We start from the raw sequence: 22,957 nt of genomic DNA on the forward strand, positions 1-22,957 counted from the left end.
AACTGTAGAAAATATATACAAAGCATTTGCAAGCTAGTTCAGCTAAATCGATCGATCAATTGATCGATCTGAACCCCATAAGCCAGAAAACACTATTAACTCTGTATACCAACTGTCGATCAGTTCCGCAATCCAATTGCTTCTTTTCTGCAGTCTGTATTCCTTCGAGACTGTCATCGCAAAGCAGCACGAGGCAGGGACTGTAGACGTTATCAAGGACGAGGAAAACAGTGCGCACAGTCAGCGCAAACTAGTAACCACCCGCAGAGTGGAGCTACTGCTCAAGCAACACAGCACACGTCCAATGCATGTAGCAAATGCGGCACAACGCATCAACCTTGCAACTGCCCTGCATATGGCAAGGAGTGCCGTCGCTGTAAGAAATTAAACCATTTTGTAGATCAATGTCAAGCCAGAATGTCGAGCTATCGGAACAGAGGTCGTGGTCGCGGAGCATCAACTGTACACAGAGTGGAGTCTGATTTTGAACATTTCTTTATTGACTCAATGACACATTATATCAGTGACACCTGCTGGTATGAAGAGGTAATGGTTAATGAGGACAAGATTGAATTGAAGCTAGATACAGGACCAGATACAAGCTGTATGCCACTGTCATAGTTTAAACAGCTAAAAGGATACACCAGCAGCCCTGTTTACAAGTCTACAGCCAGACTGTCAGGATATGGAAAGCACAGCATAGAGCATATAGGAAAAGTTCATTTAAAATGTGTGACGCGCAAGGGTGCTCAAGCAAGCTATGACTTTTTCCTCACTACTGAATACGGACCAACCATCTCAGGTCGTCAAGCATGCTCTGGTCTACAACTCATTCAAAGAATGGACAACATTGAAAAATCACTAACTCAAGAAGATCTGATTGCTCAGTACCCTGATGTGTTAAGTGGTCTAGGAAAATTCAAAGAACCATATGGCATTAAATTGAAGCCCAAAGTGACGCCAGTAATTCACCTGCCGCGCAGAGTGCCTTTGAGTCTTCATACTCGTCTTATAGAAAAGCTTGATGATATGGAAGCAGCTGGAGTTATCCATAAAACATTGAAACCCACAGACTGGGTCAATAGTCTTGTTGTAGTGGAAAAGAAAGACGGCTCACTTCGTTCAACCAGCTCTGATGTGATCAGGCAGATGTCAGGGAAAACAGTGTTTACTCTGCTTGATCAGACAAGTTCGTACTGGCAAGTTCCACTCACTGAAGCCAGTGCTAACCTGTGCACATTCAATACTCCCTTTGGGAGATATTCCTTTCAGTGGATGCCATTTGGAATATCAAGTGCAAGCGAAGGTTTGCACCCAAAAAACCAGATGGTTTTCGGGGACATCCCAGATGTTCATACTATAGCAGATGCTTTGATTGTAGCCTCATTAGATTAGAAACAACATGACATTACATGAGGTGATGCAGCGAGCTAAATACATGGGCTGTAAGTTTAACAAAGAAAATATCAAATTCAAGAGGTCTGAACTTTTGTACATGGGTCATGTGAGTCAAAAGTGACAGCCATAACTGGCATGCCAGACCCAATGTCAAGAGAGGATCTACGGATCTAAGGATCATGGGCATGATCAATTACTTGTCACAGTTCATACCTAATCTGTCCACAATGACACCGCCATTACGGAGCCTACTCAAAAAAGACACAGCATGGACGTGGGAACCGCAGCATGCAGCAGCTCTCAAGACGTTGAAGACACTTATCAGCAGCCAGCCAGTGTTTTAAGTTTTTTGATATAACCAAAGACACTGTGTGATTTGTGTGAATGTCATTGTGTGAATGTCCAGAAAACTGGACTTTCTGAGTGTATATAAGCAGTCGGATATTTTTGAAGGGAATATTTAAAAGATTAAAAAGAGGAATTAGGAAGAATCAATAATTGATTCATGACTTATTGCTATTGTGCAAATAATATGTAATCATTTAATCAGTAAGGAAAGTAACTTTAGTCTGGTTGTGGGTATTTTAATATACAGAATATTCTTTAATATAAAGAAATAGAAATTTGATTTTTTTATTATTATTATTAACTTTGACTTGATTAAATTTGATATGTTGTCCTTTTGTATTTTATTCAATGACTGAGAACATCATAATTTACACAAATACTGAAAATAATGACACACAATAACTAAGGCTGCTGATTTATTAAAAAGATGACTCATTGAGACACATTTTATTTTGTTTTATTTTTGTATGAAATACAATCACTGGATTCAAGGACTGAACACACGTTCATCTTCTCGGACATCAAATCATCAGTTTTGGGCAGTTTTTCAGCTTCACAATCCTCCAGAACTGCAGTTGAACAAATAAACATCTCATATATATTGTCTATAAATTTGCAACAAACAAATGTACAGAGGTCCTATTTTTTGACCTACAGAACTTTCTCAAAACAACATAAGAGGACAGTTAAAGTAAATAAATAAAGAGTTATTCCAAATGGTACCATAAAATAACCGAGTGACTGAAGGATTTTGAAAATAAAATGTAAGCCTTTAAACTATTTATTTAAGAAAAGGGAAGATTGAAAAGTATCAATTATTATATTAATTCAAATAATAATTATTAATCAGTTATTATATTAAATTACATAAATACTGTACAGTATATCTTAGTGTTTGAATTGTTAAGTTTTTTTATAATGCATTAGCTTTTTGTCCATCCACTGATTCACATTTAAAAATATATAGCAAAAATATCAGACAGCTTACTTTCAGAACTAGCTGTTTCCCCGCTAAACACAGAACAAAGCAGACTTTGAAACGTGCAGCGCTCAAGTTTATTCAGTGAAATCATAGCCTTTTAAAGTTTAATCTACATATTGGAATTGTTGTCTTTCTGTAACGACTGGAACACAGGAGACGAGCGATCCAAGAGCAGTGTGAGTTTTATTGGGTAATCCAAAATCAGAATCAAAACAAGCAGGGGTCATAACCAAACATCAGTCCAAAACAAACAAACAGGTAACAAGAAACTACAACACAAGGAGCGCGAGGAAACTGGGTGACGGAAAGTAAGGACTCCATGAAACAAACAGAAACAGACTGGTTTAAATAGGCAGGGTAATGACTATGAAGTGAAGACACCTGAGTGTAATTAACAGGAGTGCAATTACTGTGATGAAGGGAAAAGGCCTTGTGGGAATTGTAGTGCCTGCGGTGAGGTGCCTATGGGGAAGTGAGACCACTAGTGGAGACCCAGGGAAACACAGACCAGACACCCAAATTTAAGACCTCTTGTAATTAAGTCTTTCTGTATAATTTAATAGCCTTACATTTAAACGATTTAACTAAAGACTTTTTAAGGACCCGCGGAAACTCTAAGAACTTTAGTGCAAACATTTCTGTCATGCATTTGTTGACAATGCATTTTACCATTGAAATCATCTGAGGCAAGTGCAACTCTGGCGTCTCCATTGTTTGTGTTTAGGGATGTGATTTAAAATGATCCAGCGGGCCGTACTAAAAGACACTGCATTCCGTATACTACCATCTACCAGGTGAAGGAAATCCTGAACTCCCGGCGACTGGGTCCCGGCTGGAATACCTGGTGGAATGGGATGGGTACGGACCAGTGGAACGTTCCTGGGTGGCCCGGGATGACTCTCTAGACCCCATGCTTCTTGAGGAGTTACACTGACAACATCCTGATCGTCCCACACTCAGAGGCCGAGGTCGCCCTCGTCATCATGTCAGGGCATCAGGAGCCGCCCCTGGAGGAGGGGTAATGTCAGGAACTCTCTGTCACAGCCACCCAAATCATCATCTACACCTGACTCACATCAAGCACAATCCCAATCACCGGAGTACTGATCATCTGCACCTGCACCCAGTAATCACTCACCAGGATAAAGACACCTCCAACTCAATACTCCGGTGTCTTGACTACAAATGACTTCCGTGAACTGGTGCCCAACCTCTCTCTACTAACCTGTGTTTTCTATATCCCCATGATGATCTCCTGTGACACACACCTAAACTGACTCTCCATGTGTTTATCTCCAGAGCTTTAGAAGTTATCCTCTCTACAACTCAACACCTTGTCACTTTACCACTTTTAAATAAACTGTTATCTAGCACTAAACCATCTGTCTCCATCGTGGTTTGTGACACCCATATTTAAAAAGTAACGCAAAAGTAACTTAGCGCATTACTTTCAATAAAAAGTAACTAAGTAACGTCATTAGTTACACTGGTTGCAGGTATGTTTATTATTTTAAAAAATAATGAATAAAACGCATGGAGCAGTGTTGCACATGTAAATCAAGTTTTTCCATAAACAGACATCTCATCTGTACAGTAGAGGTTTATATCGTTTAGATGAACGTACATAGAATTTTAAATAAATTCAAAATGTAAAATATAAATACATAATCATTGGCTTCTTTTAGTGTTGAATGTTAAAGGATTAAACACACACAAAGCTGATCAGAAACTCCTCCCTCTTACAACACTAACCAGGAAGAGACTGACTTGATATTTCTTCTTTCTGTCACTGATTTTCTTCTCTTTGACAAAAGCAAACAAGAATCAGTCATCAGAAGACGACGAAGAGAAAGACTTTGAAGAAGTTTGTTTCTGAACAGAGCAGATCTTTGTGATTCTCGAGGTTATTCATGTTTGAAACCGTCGTTCAGAAAGTGAAAGTAAAGTTTAGGTTGCTGGAGCTCAAACAGTGAAAATGGCTTCATCAGCTGAATATGACTATAATTGTCCCGTGTGCTGTGATATCTTCAAGACTCCTGTTCTTTTATCATGTAGTCACAGTGTCTGTAAAGAGTGTCTTCAACAGTTCTGGAGAACCAAGAAAACTCAGGAGTGTCCAGTCTGCAGGAGAAGATCCTCAAAAGAGTTTCCTCCAGTAAATCTGGCATTACAAAACTTGTGTGAGTCGTTCCTGAAGGAGAGAAATGAGAGTCGTTCATCAGAATCTGAGGAGATCTGCAGTTTACACAGTGAGAAACTCAAACTCTTCTGTCTGGAGGACAAACAGCCAGCGTGTTTAGTGTGTGTTACTTCACAGAAACACGTCAGTCACACATTCAGACCCATCAGTGAAGTTGTTCCTTCATATAAGGTAGAGAAATGTCTCTTGTTTCATTTATAAAGAACAATAAGTCATAAACACAGATATCATCACATTCATGCACTCAGTATTTCTCTCTGCTGTTTTACTCAACTTCATATGACATAAACTCTGCTCTGATTTGTTCTGTGTTTGTGAACTAAAATGTAGTCACTGGGTAAGAGATCAAACTCATACTGATGAAAAAGTGTATGTTGTTTTTACTCAGGTTGTGTTTGATTTATATTTACTTTTAATTTCTGAATCAATTTATTGTGATATATACTCAAAACACAGCACTGTCTGATCACTGTATTCTCTTCTCTTCACTGTAATCTGGTGTTTTATGTATTTTTATTTTGTTCAATTCTAGGAGGAGATCAATACAGAACTGAAGTCCTTACAGGAGAAACTTCAACACAATAAAAACATTAAAGAAGAGTTTGAGAAAACAGTTCAACACATCAAGGTAAGGAAACAGAATCAAGAGTCATTTTCAGTTCAGCTGTAGCATCACTAAACACAATTATGATGTGTTATATTTAATATAATGATTCCAGTTGATTATTTTTGTAAATGTCGAGCATCAATCTGCTTCTGGATCTGTTATATGTCGTGTCTGAGTTTCTCTGGGATCTGAATGATGTGATGTGTTGATGTGTGTTGATGGAGATGATTGAAGTGAATGTGATTTGATTTCAGTCTCAAGCTGAGCACACAGAGCGTCAGATTAAACAGCAGTTTGAGAAGCTTCATCAGTTTCTCAGAGATGAAGAAGAAGCTACAATCACTGCACTGAGAGAGGAAGAGGAGCAGAAGAAGCAGATGATGAAGGAGAAGCTGGAGGAGATGAACAGACACATCTCAGCTCTTTCACACACAATCAAAGACACGGAGGAGATGATGAAAGCCAGTGACGTCTGCTTTCTGAAGGTCTGATTTCAGATCATCCATTGATTGATTGATTGATGATTGATTGAGTTCTTGATGATCAATGGTGTGTTTGTTCTGCAGGAGTTTCCAGTCACGATGGAAAGGTGAGTGATCTGCTGGTGTCTCTGCTCTCTCTGCTTCTGATCCAAAGACACTGCAGTTCTGATCCTGAATGTTCTTCCAGAGTCCAGATCTCATCACAGCCGGATCCACAGACTCCTTCTGGAGCTTTGATTCATGTGCCGCGTTACTTGGGCAACCTGCCCTTCAGAGTCTGGAAGAAGATGCAGGACATCGTCCAAAACAGTGAGTCTGGAGAAGATCTGTGCTGTTACACACACACTGGAGATGATGCATGAGGGAATATTGACAGATTTCAGCATTATGTGTGAATAACCAGATGAGCTGCTTCACCAAAATGAGCCGAAAACAAGAGAAGAATAACTTTGGTCCACATGATAAAATCTAAAATATTTACTGTAACAAACACTGACAGTGATCAGAGGAGAATGTCTGATGTGTTTGATCAATAACACAAGTGTCATAATCAGTGTTCATTTTGTCAATGAAGATGAGATTAGCTAAAACTAATATAAAAATATAATATAATATAATATAAAAACGGGCGTGCTAGTGCGGTGCAGGGCCAGCCACGTTTCCACTGTCACTTCTGGTGCTTGATTGTGCCTCGTCTGGGTTTCCTCGGGGCCAACGGCCCTGAATTTTTGGCCCGACGAAAACCATGGGCAAAAGTGGGCCAGCTGGGGTTAGAGGAGGGGTTAGGAGCAAAGGCAGAGTTTCTCCGTGTCTGGAAATCATCATCGTTGCGGATCATTTCATAAAGCTAAAAGCTATAACACCAGCATTAAAAACTTTTTAAAATAAGTTGAGCTCAAAGCTCAGAGAAAGTTTGAAGTTTTTTCAATTTTACAGTTGAGGGCAATAAAGTCCATCAGAGGAAAAAAACTAATAGTTGAGAGGAGACAGATAGAAAATGAAAAAAGACAGTCCTCACTCAATGTTAAAGAGTTAAGAACTACCTAGCCACATGAAGTGGGCCTCTTCTCTGAATTTCTTCTCACTGACAATGTCTCTAAAAAGTCATATGAAGTCACATGAAGGTAAATTTAACAGGTTACACTTTACAAAAGGGTAATGTTTTAATTAACATGAAGTAACAATGAACAATACATGTGTTAGAGTATCTACTAAGAATAAAATTACAAATATGAGAATATGTAATTTATTTCTTTATTTATTTTTGCAATGCATGCAACCATCAATGGCATTACTTATATTAATAAAGTCTTTCTGCTCTATTTTAAGGCTACTTTTGGTTAAATAGGACTTTTAAAGACCCTTTAAAGATCAGCAGAATCCCTGTCACTTTGAATACTTTATCATAAAACATGTCATAAATGTTTGAAATCACACACATTTGCAATGACACTCTATGATTTAATTGTATTATTTACAAATTACAAGTGTAGCTCTATGGCTATAACTTTATTATGACTCTAATTTATTTTATACTCTGAATCATTCAGAAATCATGCAAAAGAAAATTAAGTAGTTTTACTATGATAGAACAATGGTTTATTTTTTTTAAGGGTTGTGATGTTCACATGTTTTTTGTTGAAGAAATTATAGAAGCTGTGTCATCTATAACTAAAAAAAAAAGGTGGTCAAAATATAAGTAAATGTTTGAATTAAATGTTTGGTCAATAGTCTAAAAAATGATTTGATTTTCCTGTAACAGCAGCAATTACACTTTGGCTGCGTTTGCAGGCATATTTCATAACACATTATAAGAGAGAAGAATTAATGACTATTTTTGTTTGAAAACTACATATGAAATATCTACCAAATTAAATATTAGTAACTGCAGTTTGACTAAAATAATCTGAAAAAGACTCAAATGACTGAAATGTGACTCAAGGTAAAGACAGACTTGACAAATCAGAAATGCGTGTGAAAATGAACACTGGTCATAATTCATAATAATCTGTGTGTGGTTCACTCTTGATCATTATATGAACATCAGAATAAAAGCAGCTGTTGATTGTGTCTCATCAGCTCCTGTGATTCTGGATCCAAACACTGCAGAACCACGTCTCGTCCTGTCTGATGATCTGACCAGTGTGAGATGGAGCGAGAACTATCAACCTCTTCCTGATAATCCAGAGAGATTCGACTGTGATCCCTGTGTTCTGGGTTCAGAGGGTTTTAACTCAGGAACACACTGCTGGGATGTGGAGGTTAAAGAGAGTTCAGTCTGGAGTCTTGGAGTAACTACAGAATCAAACCAGAGGAAGGGAGGTGGTTTCTTTAACACTGATGTATGGAGTGTGCAGCGTGGATTGCCTGATCGTTGTGGTTTTCCTGTTAAACAGAAGCTTGAGCGTGTGAGAGTAGATCTGGACTATGACAGAGGAACAGTGTCATTCTCTGATCCTGTAACTAACACACATCTACACACATTCACAACCACCTTCACTCACACACTCTTTCCTTTCTTCTGTAATTATAGTCCTGTCTCTCTGAGGATCTTATCTTTCAATAGTCAGTAAATGTTACTCCTGTAGTTCTGGATCCACCTGATTTCATCTTTTACACTCATCATGTTTCCAATATTTGATTCATATCACAATTTCAATATTTGTTCAGCATGAGACTAAAAGAATAATTCTATAATTCTATAATTCAGTTAAATTATAATTTGTTCTTTGATGTAAGCGTTTAATCCACATCAGTGCTGAATGAAATATAAATACTATAGAAATACTTGATTAAAACGGTTTATAAAAAGAACAAAGTCTCTGGTACTTATTTAATACTCCTTAAAAGTTCGACTCAGATTCTGAACAAAGTTTGATAATGTGATTAATTGGAAATGTGATAATATGATTTTAGTAATGAAGGGTTAAACGTTTGGTCATGATAAGTAGGGTTTAATCATGGAAATGCATTGAGTGGGAACCCTGAGAAGTTCTCAATAAATGAATAAATGAATGTAAATGACTTGCTTGTGGTGTCTCTGTCAGCAGTGGAAACTTCATTACAACACGACAAGTCATAAAAATAAGAAACAATCTGATTAGAAAAGATTTACTCAGTTTCTCAGGAGGAGGATTTATTTATTAATCTGAAAAAGGTTTCATTAATGACAAATACTAAATATATATTCCACCTAATTTAAACTATGGTTTATATACAGGCCTCTAGTTTTAATTTAAGAAATTTAATAATAGAGGCATATAGGCTAAAATGAACAAGTTTGATATGTGCTTTTAATTCATGGAATTATTTAATAACTTAATGAATTATGGTTAATTTAAACAATGACAGCAGCTTTCTGTCTCGATTCTCAGGGATTCATCTTACCTCAAAGTGTCTTTAACTTCAACAGAACGAAAATGAATCAGCTTCAAGGTCCTGAACTCTTCTGTTTGTGTAGTAACACGTCACGTGATCGACTATCAGCCAGCGGGGTCACATGACACTCACCAGCCAATAGGATTGCAGGAGTGCGGCTCCGTCAAAGATCATCGGAAGATCCTCGAAACTCGTCATGTTTCGCGTTATTGCTTGTTTTGTTTCTCTTTATCGAATCGAGATTTCCGGTCGCTGAGAAGCAGATGCAGGTGAGACCGAGCTGCTTTCAGCTCAAATCTTCGGTTTTAAAGCTCCAGTTCACAGCATTACAAACACAGATCTGTTTATTTCCTTCTGACTGATTCACTTTGTATCGGTTTCGTCTCAAGTTCATCAACTCAGCGTCATTCATGGCTTAGGTGGGTTTTACTTTTAATTTCGTTATTATAAATGACGTCGTCGTTGTTTGTTACATGTTTTTCCGTTTCATAAAATCTCTCATAAAAGCTTTAATTTGGGTGTTCCGTAAATAAACAGCGTATATCATAAAAACGTCATATTTCATCTCAAAATGGTAACTTGTATATAATATGGCATTATTTCAAATCACCGTAATGTGTACAAATTATAACGTATTATTAATGAGCAATATTTTAACAGTAATATGATATTATAATAATTATAATTTAAATATATGACTATGTTTTTTATATTTATATACTTTGTTTTCCTTCTGTCATGTACAGCATGTGTGTGTGTGTGTGTGTGTGTGTGTGTGTGTGTCACACACGGAGAGAGATCTGAATAGATTACTTACAAATACCATTAGATAACTTTCGACCAAATTTGTTTGTACCATATTGATATAAAAATACAAAGAGTAATAAAATATATTCCATTTGTTGGAATGAACAACAGTAAGTGCATTAAACATTATATTACAAGGAAGTGAAGTGGTTTGTGAATCTAATGAAAAGCTAATAATTAATTTAATCTCAAAAATGTAAAATGAAGATAAACCTCTTTAAAATAACATCATTCAAAATAAGACAATTACTAAAAAAAAAAATATATATTTGTTTACCTGCATGTCATGTGAGTCTTAACTAACAGAGAACTGTGAATATGCAAATGTGATGCTTAATAATTCAATTATTATTATTTATTTATTTAAATCTCAGGGGTACTTAAAGTCAAAATATTGGGTGAAAGAGGTTCGGAGGACAAAAAAAGTTTGGGAATGTCTTCATTAAAACTAATAATAAATCATGTGAATTAGTGCATCATAGGAGGGTGACATCATCTGGTCGATGACGTTTTAGAAACGAACATTTAAAAGATGAAAAAAGAGAAATTAGGAAGAATCAATTATTTATTCATAATTTATTGCTATTGTGTGAATAATAATATATAATCATTAAATCAATAAGGAAAGTAATTTTAGTCTGTTTACAGGTATTTTAGTATACATCATATGTACACATAAATATAATATTCAGATTGACCAATCAGAATTAAGTATTTGATGCTGTATAAACAGGAACATTTGGATTAATTTTTGAATCTGATCATTTAACCCTCCTGCTGTGTTAAAATGGCTTTTGTTTTGCTGATAAAATAAACCTCCATTGGATTCCATGCAAAAATAAAAATAAATCACCAACAGCTCTCAGAGACGATGAGAGATTAATTTTCTAGTATGTGGTATATCTAACTGATAAGTCTGAACCACATTGATCGATCTGATCAGCTCCTCAGGTCTGTGCAGTGAATTGACTGAGTGTTTTCTCCAGCAGACTTGTGTAAGTGTAATGAAGTCATTCTCTGTGTTGTTTAAACTCTGGCTGTGGTGCATGTTGTCTGAATCGTAATGCACACTGTTGCATGTGATGCAGGACAGACCGGAGCACATGACCGAATGACCACCAGCAGCTGAGAGAAAACTACTGTGAGTCTCAATGGACCTTGCTCATGCCTTCATTTAGTGCATAACATCTTAAGATTAAAAAATAATGATAGCTTGATTTGTGTCTAGTGTAGTAAATGATTCACCTACATTAAACAACGAAATATACCGTTAAAAATATATCAGATATTGTATGTTTAAGCTAAAAATTATTTGCAAATATCACTGATGTACTTTTAATGGTTTTATTTTTGTTTTTTAGAAAATAAAAAATAAATAATCACTATACTGCATATAGAAACTGGTATGAATAATAATGACAGATATAATGTGCTCTTTATAAAGTATTTTTGTATCTCACTTCAGCATGAAAAACTGTAAATAGTTGAATAATTTATGCAAACAACACATTACAATATTAAGTCTATATTGCACAAATCTTAATTTGATTTGTCTAGTATGTTGGGATAATATTTCAAATTTAGCAGTTTTTTTGTTTTGTTTTTTTTCCAGATCTTGAACGATGAATTACGTTTGTCAGTAAAGGTGAGCCAAGTTCTCCGAAGTTTTCTGAAATGTTGCAAAAAAAATGTTTTTTTTTTTTTTTTTTTTTACTTTGACCAATTTTAATTTCTGAATCAGTTCATTTAAATAAACATAAACTGAGTTACACATACTGATTTATAATTCCCTCTCCACCTTTTATTGCTAGTTTTGCCCTTTTGCACCATCCTAAGAGCCACATGTGTATATTTATTTGAATTATGTAAAATATTAAAAAGTCTCTTCTGCTCAGCAAGGTCGCATTTATTTGATCAAAGCAGTCAAATTTATGTAATATTATTGGAATTAGAGATTATGATATTCTTTTGTGAATCTCTGTTAAAGTCTAATTTATTTCTGTGATTTAACAGATATTCACACAGAAAATAGTTATTTTAAATTGTAATAATTTCTACTGTATTTTTGAATGAATAAATAAATGCAGCTCTGGTGAGCAGTTTTTTTTTTTTTTTTTTTGAGAATCGTGTCTTCTTTCAGAAATATGGAGGGGCATAGTGTTAAAAATCTCCCTGGAATTCATTTCACAGGACGAGGAAGACAAACACCATGTCGTCTAAATCGTCTCTTCTTAAAGTCATTCTCCTGGGCGACGGTGGAGTGGGAAAGAGCTCGCTCATGAACCGATACGTCACTAACAAGTTCGACGCCCATCTCTTTCACACCATCGGCGTGGAGTTCCTCAGTAAAGACCTGGAGGTGGACGGCCACTTGGTCACGCTGCAGATCTGGGACACGGCGGGTCAGGAGCGATTCCGGAGCCTGCGGACGCCCTTCTACCGCGGCTCCGACTGCTGCCTGCTCACCTTCAGCGTGGACGACAGCCAGAGCTTCCACAACCTCAACAACTGGAGGAAGGAGTTCATCTACTACGCCGACGTCAAGGAGCCCGACAGCTTCCCGTTCGTGCTTCTGGGGAACAAGGTGGACGTGACGGAGAGGCAGGTGACCCGCGAGGAGGTGCAGGAGTGGTGCAGGGAAAGCGGAGGATACCCGTACTTCGAAACCAGTGCTAAAGATGCGACTAATGTCACAGTTGCGTTCGAGGAAGCCATCAGAAGAGTTCTGGCTTCGGAGGAGCGACACGAGCATTTGATTCCTACAGACACCGTTAACCTGCACAGAAAGCCTCGCAGCAACACACGGTGCTGTTAACAGACCAGAACCACCTCAAATAGTTAATTTATGATCCTTGAGCGTTATATTTGAACATGCACTTACTCCTAAACACTGGGTTGCTTTCACTGGGTGTCTTTCTTGTATCTGAACTGCCTGAATTTGAACAATTCTGTGCATTCAGACGTCTTATGTGTGTGTGTGTCTTATGGGATTTGAGCCGGGTTAATGCATAGACGGATATAATTTTGTCTTGCATGGCAGTTTAATAGTGCAGAGCGTATGCAATAAATGCACTGCAAAAAACATGTTTTTTTTATAAAAAAAAAAAATATCTAAACGTCCTTAAAACGATATGATTTTATTTGAGAAGTGCAGCTGTGTAAGAAAATAGCACTTATTTTCCCCTGACATATTTTTTATTTATTTTTCATACCTCATCTGCAAATCATTTTGTTTTATTTTTAGTCAAAATAAAAAAAATGAATGCATTATGTGGAAACGGGTCTATCACATGCTGTTTGAGTCTTACTGTAAGTAAATGCATTATGTTTTAAGGATGTTTAGATGTTTTTACTGGAAAACATGACAAATGCTGATTTTTGTCACTGTGTTGTGTGTGTGTGTGTGTGTGTGTGTGTGTGTAATTTTATTTTCCTGTAACTGTGATTAATTTCTAATGTATGTTAAAATAATTATGTAGAGAGTGCCAAATATATACACTGTACTGTATTAAAAATATGATTGAGGTGAAGCGTTTAAGCACTATTTTGAAAAGAAGCACTAAAGTCTAAATATTGTAGTTTGTTCAATTAAAATTAAAGAAGTATTGAATAATAAAATTGTTTATTTGATTTAAGGTTATTATCGGACAACATTAATGTTGACCACAGGTTAGAAATTATGCATTTTAATGGTTTGATGTGTAATTTCTGCAGAAAGCATTCCTGTGTGATGCTTTAAACAAGTCTTTAAGAATAATCATTATTCACAGACATCTGTCGTACAGTAGCGGGTCAGAATCTGATGAGTATGAACAACTGAAATTGAAATATGTATCTGACAGTACTAACAACACACCTGTATATTTATGCATGACATCAAGACTGCAAAAACAGAAGAGTACATGTATAAGATGAATCACCTGAGCAGATGCTTCTTCCCAAGAAACTGTACTTTCCTCTCGAGAGCTGTGGAGGAAATCGCTGCGTTGGCTTCATAGAAGGGATTCATTGCAAACTGGGTAAAAACACACAATGCTGTCAAGTAAATATGCAAGGCATTCATACAGTACTGAAATATCACTACAGAATAATATATGATTTACCTTGATGACTAGAGGGAGGATACAGATGGTCATATGACGTTACCGAGTTTCCTATCACTTATGGGCACTTTCTGTGGGCCTGTTTTGAAGGACTGACACACGTTCAGCGTCTCTGACATCAAATCATCAGTTTTGGGCAGTTTTTCAGCTTCACAATCCTCCAGAACTGAGTGAATCCCAGGATTGAACCGATCCACAGTCACTGGAGAATATTACCAGAGTATAAAGCATTCAAACGCATGCAGAATTCATCAAAATGTTCCCAGAAAAAAAAGATAATAGTAATAATTGTATTGGGGCTAATATATATATATTAAAAAAAAAAAAAAGCTACTAAAAAAGCTCCATCCGAGAGCGTCAGTTCACATACTCGAAAAATTACACTTTAGACTCAAATAACATGAGACTTAGAAAGTATAAAAGTACCATTTTCTTCTCTAATAAACAGTTTTTTGTTTTGTTTTTGTTTTTTTACAACTTTAACAAATTAATAGTTTTAAACATTATCTAAGCTATCAGTGAAGAGGAATAACACTCGAGAGCAACGGATAAAAATCCCAAGCTGTCCTCAGTCATTTAAAAAACTATGACAAATCGATTCCTAAATAAAAGGTGAATCCAAATAGAAAGTTAGATCTTTCCATTGAGCCATTCTTCATAAATAACAGGTTTTCCCTTTAGTCTTTTCTTTACATTTGGATTAGAAAGGCCAGAGATGACCACTGAAGTCTGGAGCTGTCAGTAGAAATAATATAATAATTCATAAAGCTCTAACGAACACTTTTGAGCTCCATCAGGTGGCTCTGAAACACTTCAGGGCAGGGCCACAAATTCGACTCGCTCTTGCTCCTCTTGTCTTGTGAATTGCCCTTTATTGCCCAAATGTGAGGGAAATTGGCCAAATTTAGCATCCGTTTTATTTTGTTTATTTATTTACCTTTATTTATTTATTTCATCAATTACAGGCAGCAGACATGCTACGCTTGCAAGTTCCCAACAAAGATCAGGTTCACCTTAAGTGCTGAGTGAGGGTCAAAGGTCAAGCTGATAGAGGAGTGTATGTCATAACACTTATTTATTTGGAACAACATGCATTGATGAATCATTACACACAATAAGAAAAATATACGTTTAAATATATGTATTGATTAATTGAAAAAAGCTGAATATTTGAACTGCTGGTGGCACTATAGAGTTGGTCCTAGAAATACCAAAGTTGGTCAAATTAATATTCAGGACCTCCTCTATAAATGTGCCAAATTTCATCATTGTCCTACAAATGGCAAACAGAAAGAAAAAGAAGAAACGTCTCGGTTACGTATGGTAACCCTCGTTCCCTGAAGGAGGGAACGGAGATACCACGTCCGTGACCGACGAATATGGGATATCGCTTCGATAAACCAATCTACTTCGAGTGTAAACTAAATGAGCCAATGCACATTGGCATGCAATTATTGCATCCAGCTGCCGCTGATCACTGCGTGAGTATAAGAGGGCAGCAGGTGCAATGCATACCAGTTTTTGGGGAACCCGGCAGCTCAGCGGTGGTACAGCAACCTTGGCGACGGGACGTGGCGTCTCCGTTCCCTCCTTTAGGGATCGAGGGTTACCATATGTAACCGAGACGTTCCCTTTCAGTCGGTCACTCTCGACGCCACGTCGGTGACCGACAAATATGGGATCCCTATCAAAGCGCCATGGGTGCTGCACCTTCCGGTGCCCTGTGCGAGCCGCCTGTGCCCCTATTAGGTGTAGGCCGGGGCTCAGAACAAGTAGTTCCACTCACCATTGTCAAAGCACTACCTCACTGGTTGAGATTGGATAACACTGGGAAAACGTACCCGGTCCGCTTGGAGCCGGGACGCTGCGGAAGCCCCATCCTTCCTGAAGGAGGTCTCGGAGGCAAATACACATATAGCATCTGTTTAGGTGTATATGGAGAAATTTGAGGTGGTTAAAACCCTCTTGGGAAGGCAGAAGTCTGCAGGGGAACACGGGCTCTAAGGCTATACCATGGACTATACACATATGAGTACGGCTTAGGTGTCAATATGGAACCCAGCCTTCCATGGTTCTCAAGGATTCATCATGAAGGCCTGGCGCCGGACGTTCCGCCGCGTCCAGCTGCCTAGGGTGATGGAGGATCTCAACAGGGCCTACAGTACGGACACTTTGAAGCAGTTTTAGCAAGTCGACACTAACCGGGGCCTCTCAGTGCCACTACCCGTTTGAGGTGAGAACACAGGAGGATACCGGCTCTACACGAAGGCTATAGAACCTAGCGAACATGTTGGGGGTCGCCCAGCCCGCAGCTCTACAAATATCTGTTAGTGAGGCGCCACGAGCCAGCGCCCAGGAGGATGCAACAACCTGAATGGGCAGGGCACATCCTGAGCCTGATAAGCCAGGGTTATGGCATCCACAATCCAGTGGGCCATCCTCTGCTTAGAGACGGCATTCCCCTGAGGTCATGCTTACCCAAAGACTTCCCATTCACGGGGTCATGGTACGCAGCAATAGCATCAACCTGGACTTTGAGGGTGGAGGGAGACAGCCATCGCTCCAACCCCTGCTGCAGAAAGGATAGCACGACCGCAATCGGGCATCTTCAGGGGTCTTCTCGGCGAGAAGAACACCACTCAACGAACAGGTTCCACTTCAAGGCATAGGCGTGTCTCGTAGACGGTGCTCTTGCCAAAGTGATGGTGTTCACTACCTCTTGGGGTAGGTCACCTAGAACCTCCGTGTCCCGTCCAGGGACCAAACATGGAGTTTCCAAAGGTCTGGACACGGGTGCCAAATGTTGCCCCGTCTCTGAGTCAGTAAATCCCACCTCAGAGGAACCGGCCAAGGAGGGGCTGTCGAGAGGAGCACTAGTTCGGGGAACCAGGTCCGAGTAGGCCAATATGGCGCTACTAGCAAGACTTGCTCCTCGTCCTCCCGGACTTTGCACAATGTCTGTGCCAGAAGGCTCACTGGGGGAAACACATACTTGCGTAGGTCCCGTGGCAAGCTGTTTGCCAGTGCGTCCGTGCCGAGAGTTCCCTCAGTCAGGGAGTAGAAAACCTGGCAGTGAGAGGTCTCTGGAGCAGCAAACAGGTCTACCTGAGTGGCTCTGAACCGCCTCCAAATCAGCTGGACCGTCAGGGGATGGAGTCGCCATTCTCCCGGGAGCATTGCTCGAGACAGCTCGTCGGCTGTACGACTGAGGAGGCCTTTGCAAATTGATAGAAGCTCATCAAATTAGACAGATGTCAACTACATAATGCTGATCTTAAAGACCACAAAATTGGTCAGATTACTATTCAGGAGCAACTCTGTAAGTGTGCCAAATTTCATTACTGTCCTACAAACACCAGAGGAAGAAGAAAACTAACGAATGTCCTCAATCCATGAGTGAAGGGTCAGAGACAGTAGGCATGCATGTAATGGCCATCGGGACTACCGGGAGATTCCGTCTGGTCTGGTTGGGCCGGTGCGTTATGTATTTTGTTTTTAAATCATTATTTATCGCAAATATATTCGTAAGTATATTGTTGTATAGTCCGATACCGGCCTTATGTGTCTCTCTCATGAAGCCGCATGATGCTGATGCGAGCTGCGAGACGTGACGTGACGTGTTCACTGCTCATTGGCCAATCAGAATCAAGTTCTAGCCTTGAAAAGCGGCCGTTTTACAACTACAAAGAAATTCAATATGTTAAATAATAAAATATTGAAGCGTAAAGGAGGGGCCGAAAGTTGAGAGAGAGAAAACGACAAGCACTTTGAGGCAGATGCCACCAAATGTGTCAAGAGAAATAAATGATTTGCTGGAAGGCAAAAGACTTAAGTGACGATGTCAGCAGGGAGGGACTTGACTGCTGAGGTCAGACAGAAATGTAATGATACACGTAGGCTTCTGCATTGTTTTGTTTAAAAAAAAGTTAGGATGTTCCAGCTGTGATATGCCACCACTCACTGATCTATATAAATGACATTTAAAATTCTCAGCTCTCAGATTCTGTCCATTTTATTACAAAATTCAGACAATACCGTTTTGCCGTTAAAAAATGTGACGTGACAGATCGCTTTAGCGCCTCAGTTCAAGTAAACCGATCATCTGTTACTTTCTGTTTAAAGATACAGTACAACTTACCAAAATGTATATATGCCTCATAAATAATATCGATCAATCAGTCATCAGTCAAAACAGCAGGAGAACAATTATGTCACAGAACGTTACATTTACCTCAAGAAAGCCATTTAAAGACCATAGCAGGTTAGTTGAGAAAAATAGCCATATTTTGTTAAATATGTGCACTGTAATACATATTTATTATATTTTCACCTGTCATTAAATAATTGTTATTATAATGAAAAACTGCATTATATTTACAGCATTTATGTGAGATATATTATTTCAATTTGTAATCAATTGAGAAAAAAATCCCTTAAGGTGCCAGGCAGAAGCCTTATACCTACTGTCGGTCTGTGTCATTAATGTGAACAAAAGACAAAGACAAATAACTCACTGCTCTTGAATAACAGCTTTAACAATGATATGTATGTATGTAAGCTACAGACCAAAAGTTTGGACACACCTTCTCATTCAAAGAGTTTCTTTATTTGCATGACTATTAAGTCACACTGAAGGCATCAAAACTATGAATTAACACATGTGGAATTATATATTGAATTATATACATAACAAAAAAGTGTGAAAAAACTGACTCTAATTTCAATACATTTTGTAGGTTGTTCCAAACCCTAGGGGCATAAAAAGAAAAAGCATGCTTTCCAAATTCAGTGAATACTCTTGGGACTTTTAAACAAAGATGCAGCTGCGATCTGGTACCATAACCATTAGAATAAAAAGTTAAAAAGTTTGTAATGTAAGATGGTAATTTACCAAGGAGTGCCTTTGCAATAAATACATACATGTGTAAATTTCCCCTATGATACAAAGAGGACCATGATAAAGATTCATACAAAATACAATGATGCGTACGGTATTCTGCACCACATACAAAAGGTAATGCTGCATGATAGACAGAGTCCAATTTCCTTCGTACAGAGGAAGCTGCATGCATGTAAACAAGATCACCATAGTCAATTATTGTTAAAACAGTACTCTCAACCAGTTTCTTTCGGGCCTCATAGGGAAAACAACTTTTAAAACGATAGAAAACCCCTAGTTTTGATTTAAGCTTCTTCAGCAATTGATCAATGTGAACATTAAATGCTATTTTTTCATCTAGCCATATACCTTCAATTTTGAACCACATTAAGTTGAAATTGTTATGTCTGTATCCTTACGGTGATTGCGCTAATCCATAATCTGAGTTCTCAGAGCTGCTCGGTTCAACTGAAGCAGCGCCGAGCTCTCAGAGAGTCAGAACCGAAGAGATGCAACAACTTTACTCAGAAACAAAGAAACAGGGACGCGTCTAAAACTGAATGAAGTCGGTTTAACGTTCTTAGATAACGTTTACTTACCCATGTTTTAAAGCGTCGCAGCACTTCTGCCGCTGCTGCAGTCGCGTCCACCGTTGAGTGTTTAATAACGGAGCCCTGACTGACTCGGGAGCGCGACTCTGAGTGCGTGCTAGTGATGTGTCGTTCGTGAACGAATCGTTCTTTTTGAACGAATCTTTTAGGTGAACGAATCGTTCTCGTTCACGTAATCCACTGACTCATATTTCTCGTTCAGTGAAGTTCCTCCCTCCACAGCAGCACGGCGCTATAAGCAGCGCATGCGCAGCTCAGTGAACCAGGTAACAACTGTTTCATCCTGTCAAAGAATTACTCAACCTCGAGCCAATAGCCTTCGAGTATGAGATGTGACAGAGTATTTGATTTGTTGAATGTAGTGAACGAATACGCCCTTCAATGAACGAGTTTCATATGAGTCTGAACTAGATCTAGAGATCTTATCGTTCGTGAACGAAATTACTGAACTGGTACCCATGTCGTTCGTGAATGAGCTGATACATATCGTTCGTGAATGAAATGACTGAACTGGCACACATGTCAATCAGGGTATCTTCCGTCCATTCCAAATCCGTTTCAAATTAAAAAACAGAAAACGAAAAACTCAAGAGGATTCAAGTGAGAGAACATGAATTAAATAACGAGAAATGGAAAAATGGCTCGTTTATTCGTTATTCCATCTAGGTTAACAAACGGAAAATGAGTTTTTGACTTGATTTCTCATTTTGTCGTTTTGGGTTTAAAAAACGGCTTATGGCTTCAATATTTCATTCGCACTTGTGGGCGGAGCTGAAACGCTCCTTTCATCTGATTGGTCGGATCGCTCCGCCTTCAACTCGATCTTACATTCTTTCAGAATAAGAGTCTTATAAGAGTAGTGTCTGAAACCACCGCTCACTGTTAATTAACATAATATTTGAGTCAGATGTTGCTGCGCACATAATTCGTGCTGCTGTGACTTGCAAGTCACGCCTTTAAATTATTTCTAGGTTATAGTATTGTATGAATATTGTCCCACTGTAAATACAGTGCAAATAGTTTTGTCTCCTTGGATAAAAGTGAAGAGGAAATAAAAATCAATAATAGACTGAACAGTTCCATGATAATATGTCTGTAACATTTACCACTCTCATCTTTTAAGTCAAAAGGCACTAGGTAGGTGTGTGTGTGACATTAATAATTAATTGGGAAAATTACTATAGTTAAATTTATGAAATATATTAGTAATATTCGTTTTATTACATACTAAATTGGATGGTTTTTCTTTTAGTCTTCTTTGTTGGCCTTGAGTAAGCCAACATATATTTGAACATTATTATCATTTATTATGAGAGTAATTGACAACGACTAAAATTTTAATGTTTCACCAAATTTCCTTCTCAAAAAATCCTAGTGACTTTCATTATCTGAGCAATGAAGGTCTTACACTTAATGTCCACTAGAGGGGGAGACAGGATTTCTATTTACGTAAAATGGCAAATAAATACATTAATTTCATGTGTACTACCATGAATATGCCATATCTGTGTACAAGAATAAACTTCACACTTCAAGCTGTACTTTAAAACTTCCCATTCTGGCTTTTTCAACCTACCTCCAAATGTATTTTAATATATTTTTTATTCACACTGGTTTATTCATTTAATGTTTGTCAATCTAGAACTTTTATTTTTCATGAGCTGTACATTTTAAGATGTACTCAGTGTTGATAAATCACATGCACTGAATATAAATTGCTAATGTCAGGACTCTCAGTCCTCCTCTTGGATGGCCAGTGTCCTGCAAAGTTTAGCTACCCCAAATAAACACACCTAAGCTAAGCAAGGTCTTCAGGATCAGTAGCAATGTCCAAGCAAGTGTGTTGGAACTGAACTCTGCAGAACATGGTTCCCCCGGTTCAGGACTGGGTTTTAAATCTATAAATGAATTTGTACAGTTGGGTGTCTGCATGCAGAGGTGTACTTCAGTAAGTACAATGTAAACTGTAATCTATAAAGAGAAATCTTCAGATAAGCATTAAGGCCACTGCCTTGAGGTCTCCATCCATTGGTCAAAACAGACCTCGCACCCCACCACACTCCTGCTAGCTGTCAACATTAATTGCGGCTGGTACCAAATAAAAATTATTATGTATCCCTTGTGCATTGTTCAAATTCACTACCCTTTCGTTATGTTCGGGATGAAAACATTCACTCAATTAAACTGCTATAAGCATTAGATAAAAAATTGTTCCCCTAATTTATTGTTGGTGGATGTTTTTTTTTCACTGACTTCCATTATAATTACATTTTTGATTGCAAAGCCATGAAACATAATCATGCATTCTTGATTGTTTGTGGTTTTCCCTGTTGGGAAGAGGTAAAATTTGTTATTTTTTACAGTTGATCACTAGGTGGGACCATCAACCCTTTAGATAGGCCTGTGCAAAAAAAAAGCTTAGTTTCTGACTTGTATATAGAGTTATGTGGAGTATAACAGTAAATTATATTGTGTGTATGTGTGTAGGAGAGAGAGAGAGAGAGAGAGAGACTTTTGCGCACTTACCTTGATGTATTTGAGAAAATCTAAATGTACACCTCAGCTCTCAGAACTACATGGAGTAAACAAAAGTGTATTTATGCACCTGCTGCCTTTTAATGGTGGTGATAAGTATAGACTAAACAAAAACAGTACATGGATTTAAACACTTGCATGCCATCCTTCTGGTCATTTGATGGTGAGAAGAGCAGCAAGCAATACGAGAAAGGGCTTGACTTGAACCAGAGTTTTAGAAATGATTATGCAGCTTGACCCCTCCAGCGAGTTGCTGCTTATTTGAAGTTGGTATTGCATTTTGGTCCATAATCAATTATGTTCAAAGTAGTTTTTTTTTTAATAAGATTTAAAGGTTTTAAACTTGCTTCACCATCAAGAAAAGACAAGTATTTCACACATAGGCCCTCCGTTCTTTTCACCATCAAAAGTCAGCAGGTGCATAAACACACTTCTTTTTTTTATTGTTTAGTCCATGTAGTTCTGAGAGCATGAGGTGCATATTTGGATTTTTTCAGATACATCAAGCTAAGTAAACAAAGGTCTCTCCCACACACTCTCTCTCTCTCTCTCTCTCTCTCTCTCTCTCTCTCTCAAACACACACACACACACTATAATTTGCTGTTAAACTCCATATAACTCTATAT

The 22,957-nt window shown here is 38.1% G+C and overlaps 2 protein-coding genes and 1 long non-coding RNA gene across 12 annotated transcripts; 2 read left to right on the top strand and 1 right to left on the bottom strand.

Annotated features, from left to right (window-relative positions):
* The first annotated feature begins 4,680 nt into the window (after positions 1 to 4,680).
* LOC113052893 (tripartite motif-containing protein 35-like) lies at positions 4,681 to 9,009 on the top strand. The gene is made up of 6 exons (XM_026217349.1): positions 4,681 to 5,099; positions 5,461 to 5,556; positions 5,790 to 6,020; positions 6,102 to 6,124; positions 6,205 to 6,326; positions 8,097 to 9,009. Exons 1-6 carry the CDS (start codon positions 4,704 to 4,706, stop codon positions 8,588 to 8,590), a joined length of 1,362 nt encoding a protein of 453 aa, XP_026073134.1. The 5' UTR covers positions 4,681 to 4,703; the 3' UTR covers positions 8,591 to 9,009.
* Positions 8,339 to 19,853, bottom strand: LOC113052896 (uncharacterized). 2 transcript variants are annotated; one of them, XR_003277129.1, is made up of 4 exons: positions 19,784 to 19,853; positions 14,306 to 14,507; positions 14,123 to 14,217; positions 8,339 to 8,402 (listed from the first exon to the last, which is right to left on the bottom strand). It is a non-coding gene; the product is annotated as an uncharacterized LOC113052896 (long non-coding RNA). The 2 variants fall into 2 exon arrangements; XR_003277128.1 differs by lacking the exon at positions 8,339 to 8,402 and having other exon boundaries at positions 13,306 to 14,217.
* LOC113052895 (ras-related protein Rab-9A-like) lies at positions 9,427 to 13,832 on the top strand. 9 transcript variants are annotated; one of them, XM_026217356.1, is made up of 5 exons: positions 9,427 to 9,814; positions 11,146 to 11,197; positions 11,291 to 11,343; positions 11,815 to 11,847; positions 12,386 to 13,832. In XM_026217356.1, the coding sequence occupies exon 5, from the start codon at positions 12,412 to 12,414 to the stop codon at positions 13,015 to 13,017; it is 606 nt and encodes a 201-aa protein (XP_026073141.1). In that variant the 5' UTR covers positions 9,427 to 9,814; positions 11,146 to 11,197; positions 11,291 to 11,343; positions 11,815 to 11,847; positions 12,386 to 12,411; the 3' UTR covers positions 13,018 to 13,832. The 9 variants fall into 9 exon arrangements, with proteins under 9 accessions (XP_026073141.1, XP_026073145.1, XP_026073136.1 ...); XM_026217351.1 differs by having other exon boundaries at positions 9,430 to 9,814; positions 12,393 to 13,832; XM_026217355.1 differs by having other exon boundaries at positions 9,430 to 9,814; positions 11,296 to 11,343; positions 12,393 to 13,832.
* Positions 19,854 to 22,957: the final 3,104 nt, after the last annotated feature.

The sequence above is a fragment of the Carassius auratus genome, chromosome 34, assembly GCF_003368295.1.
Source record: "Carassius auratus strain Wakin chromosome 34, ASM336829v1, whole genome shotgun sequence".
Lineage (NCBI taxonomy): Eukaryota > Metazoa > Chordata > Actinopteri > Cypriniformes > Cyprinidae > Carassius > Carassius auratus.

Coding starts and splice junctions, on each gene's coding strand:
- LOC113052893 (XM_026217349.1), top strand. CDS start 4,704: ATGGCTTCATCAGCTGAATATGACTATAATTGTCCCGTGTGCTGTGAT. Junction 5,557..5,789: donor AAACAGTTCAACACATCAAG/GTAAGGAAACAG, acceptor ATTTGATTTCAG/TCTCAAGCTGAGCACACAGA. Junction 6,327..8,096: donor GCAGGACATCGTCCAAAACA/GTGAGTCTGGAG, acceptor GTGTCTCATCAG/CTCCTGTGATTCTGGATCCA.
- LOC113052895 (XM_026217356.1), top strand. CDS start 12,412: ATGTCGTCTAAATCGTCTCTTCTTAAAGTCATTCTCCTGGGCGACGGT.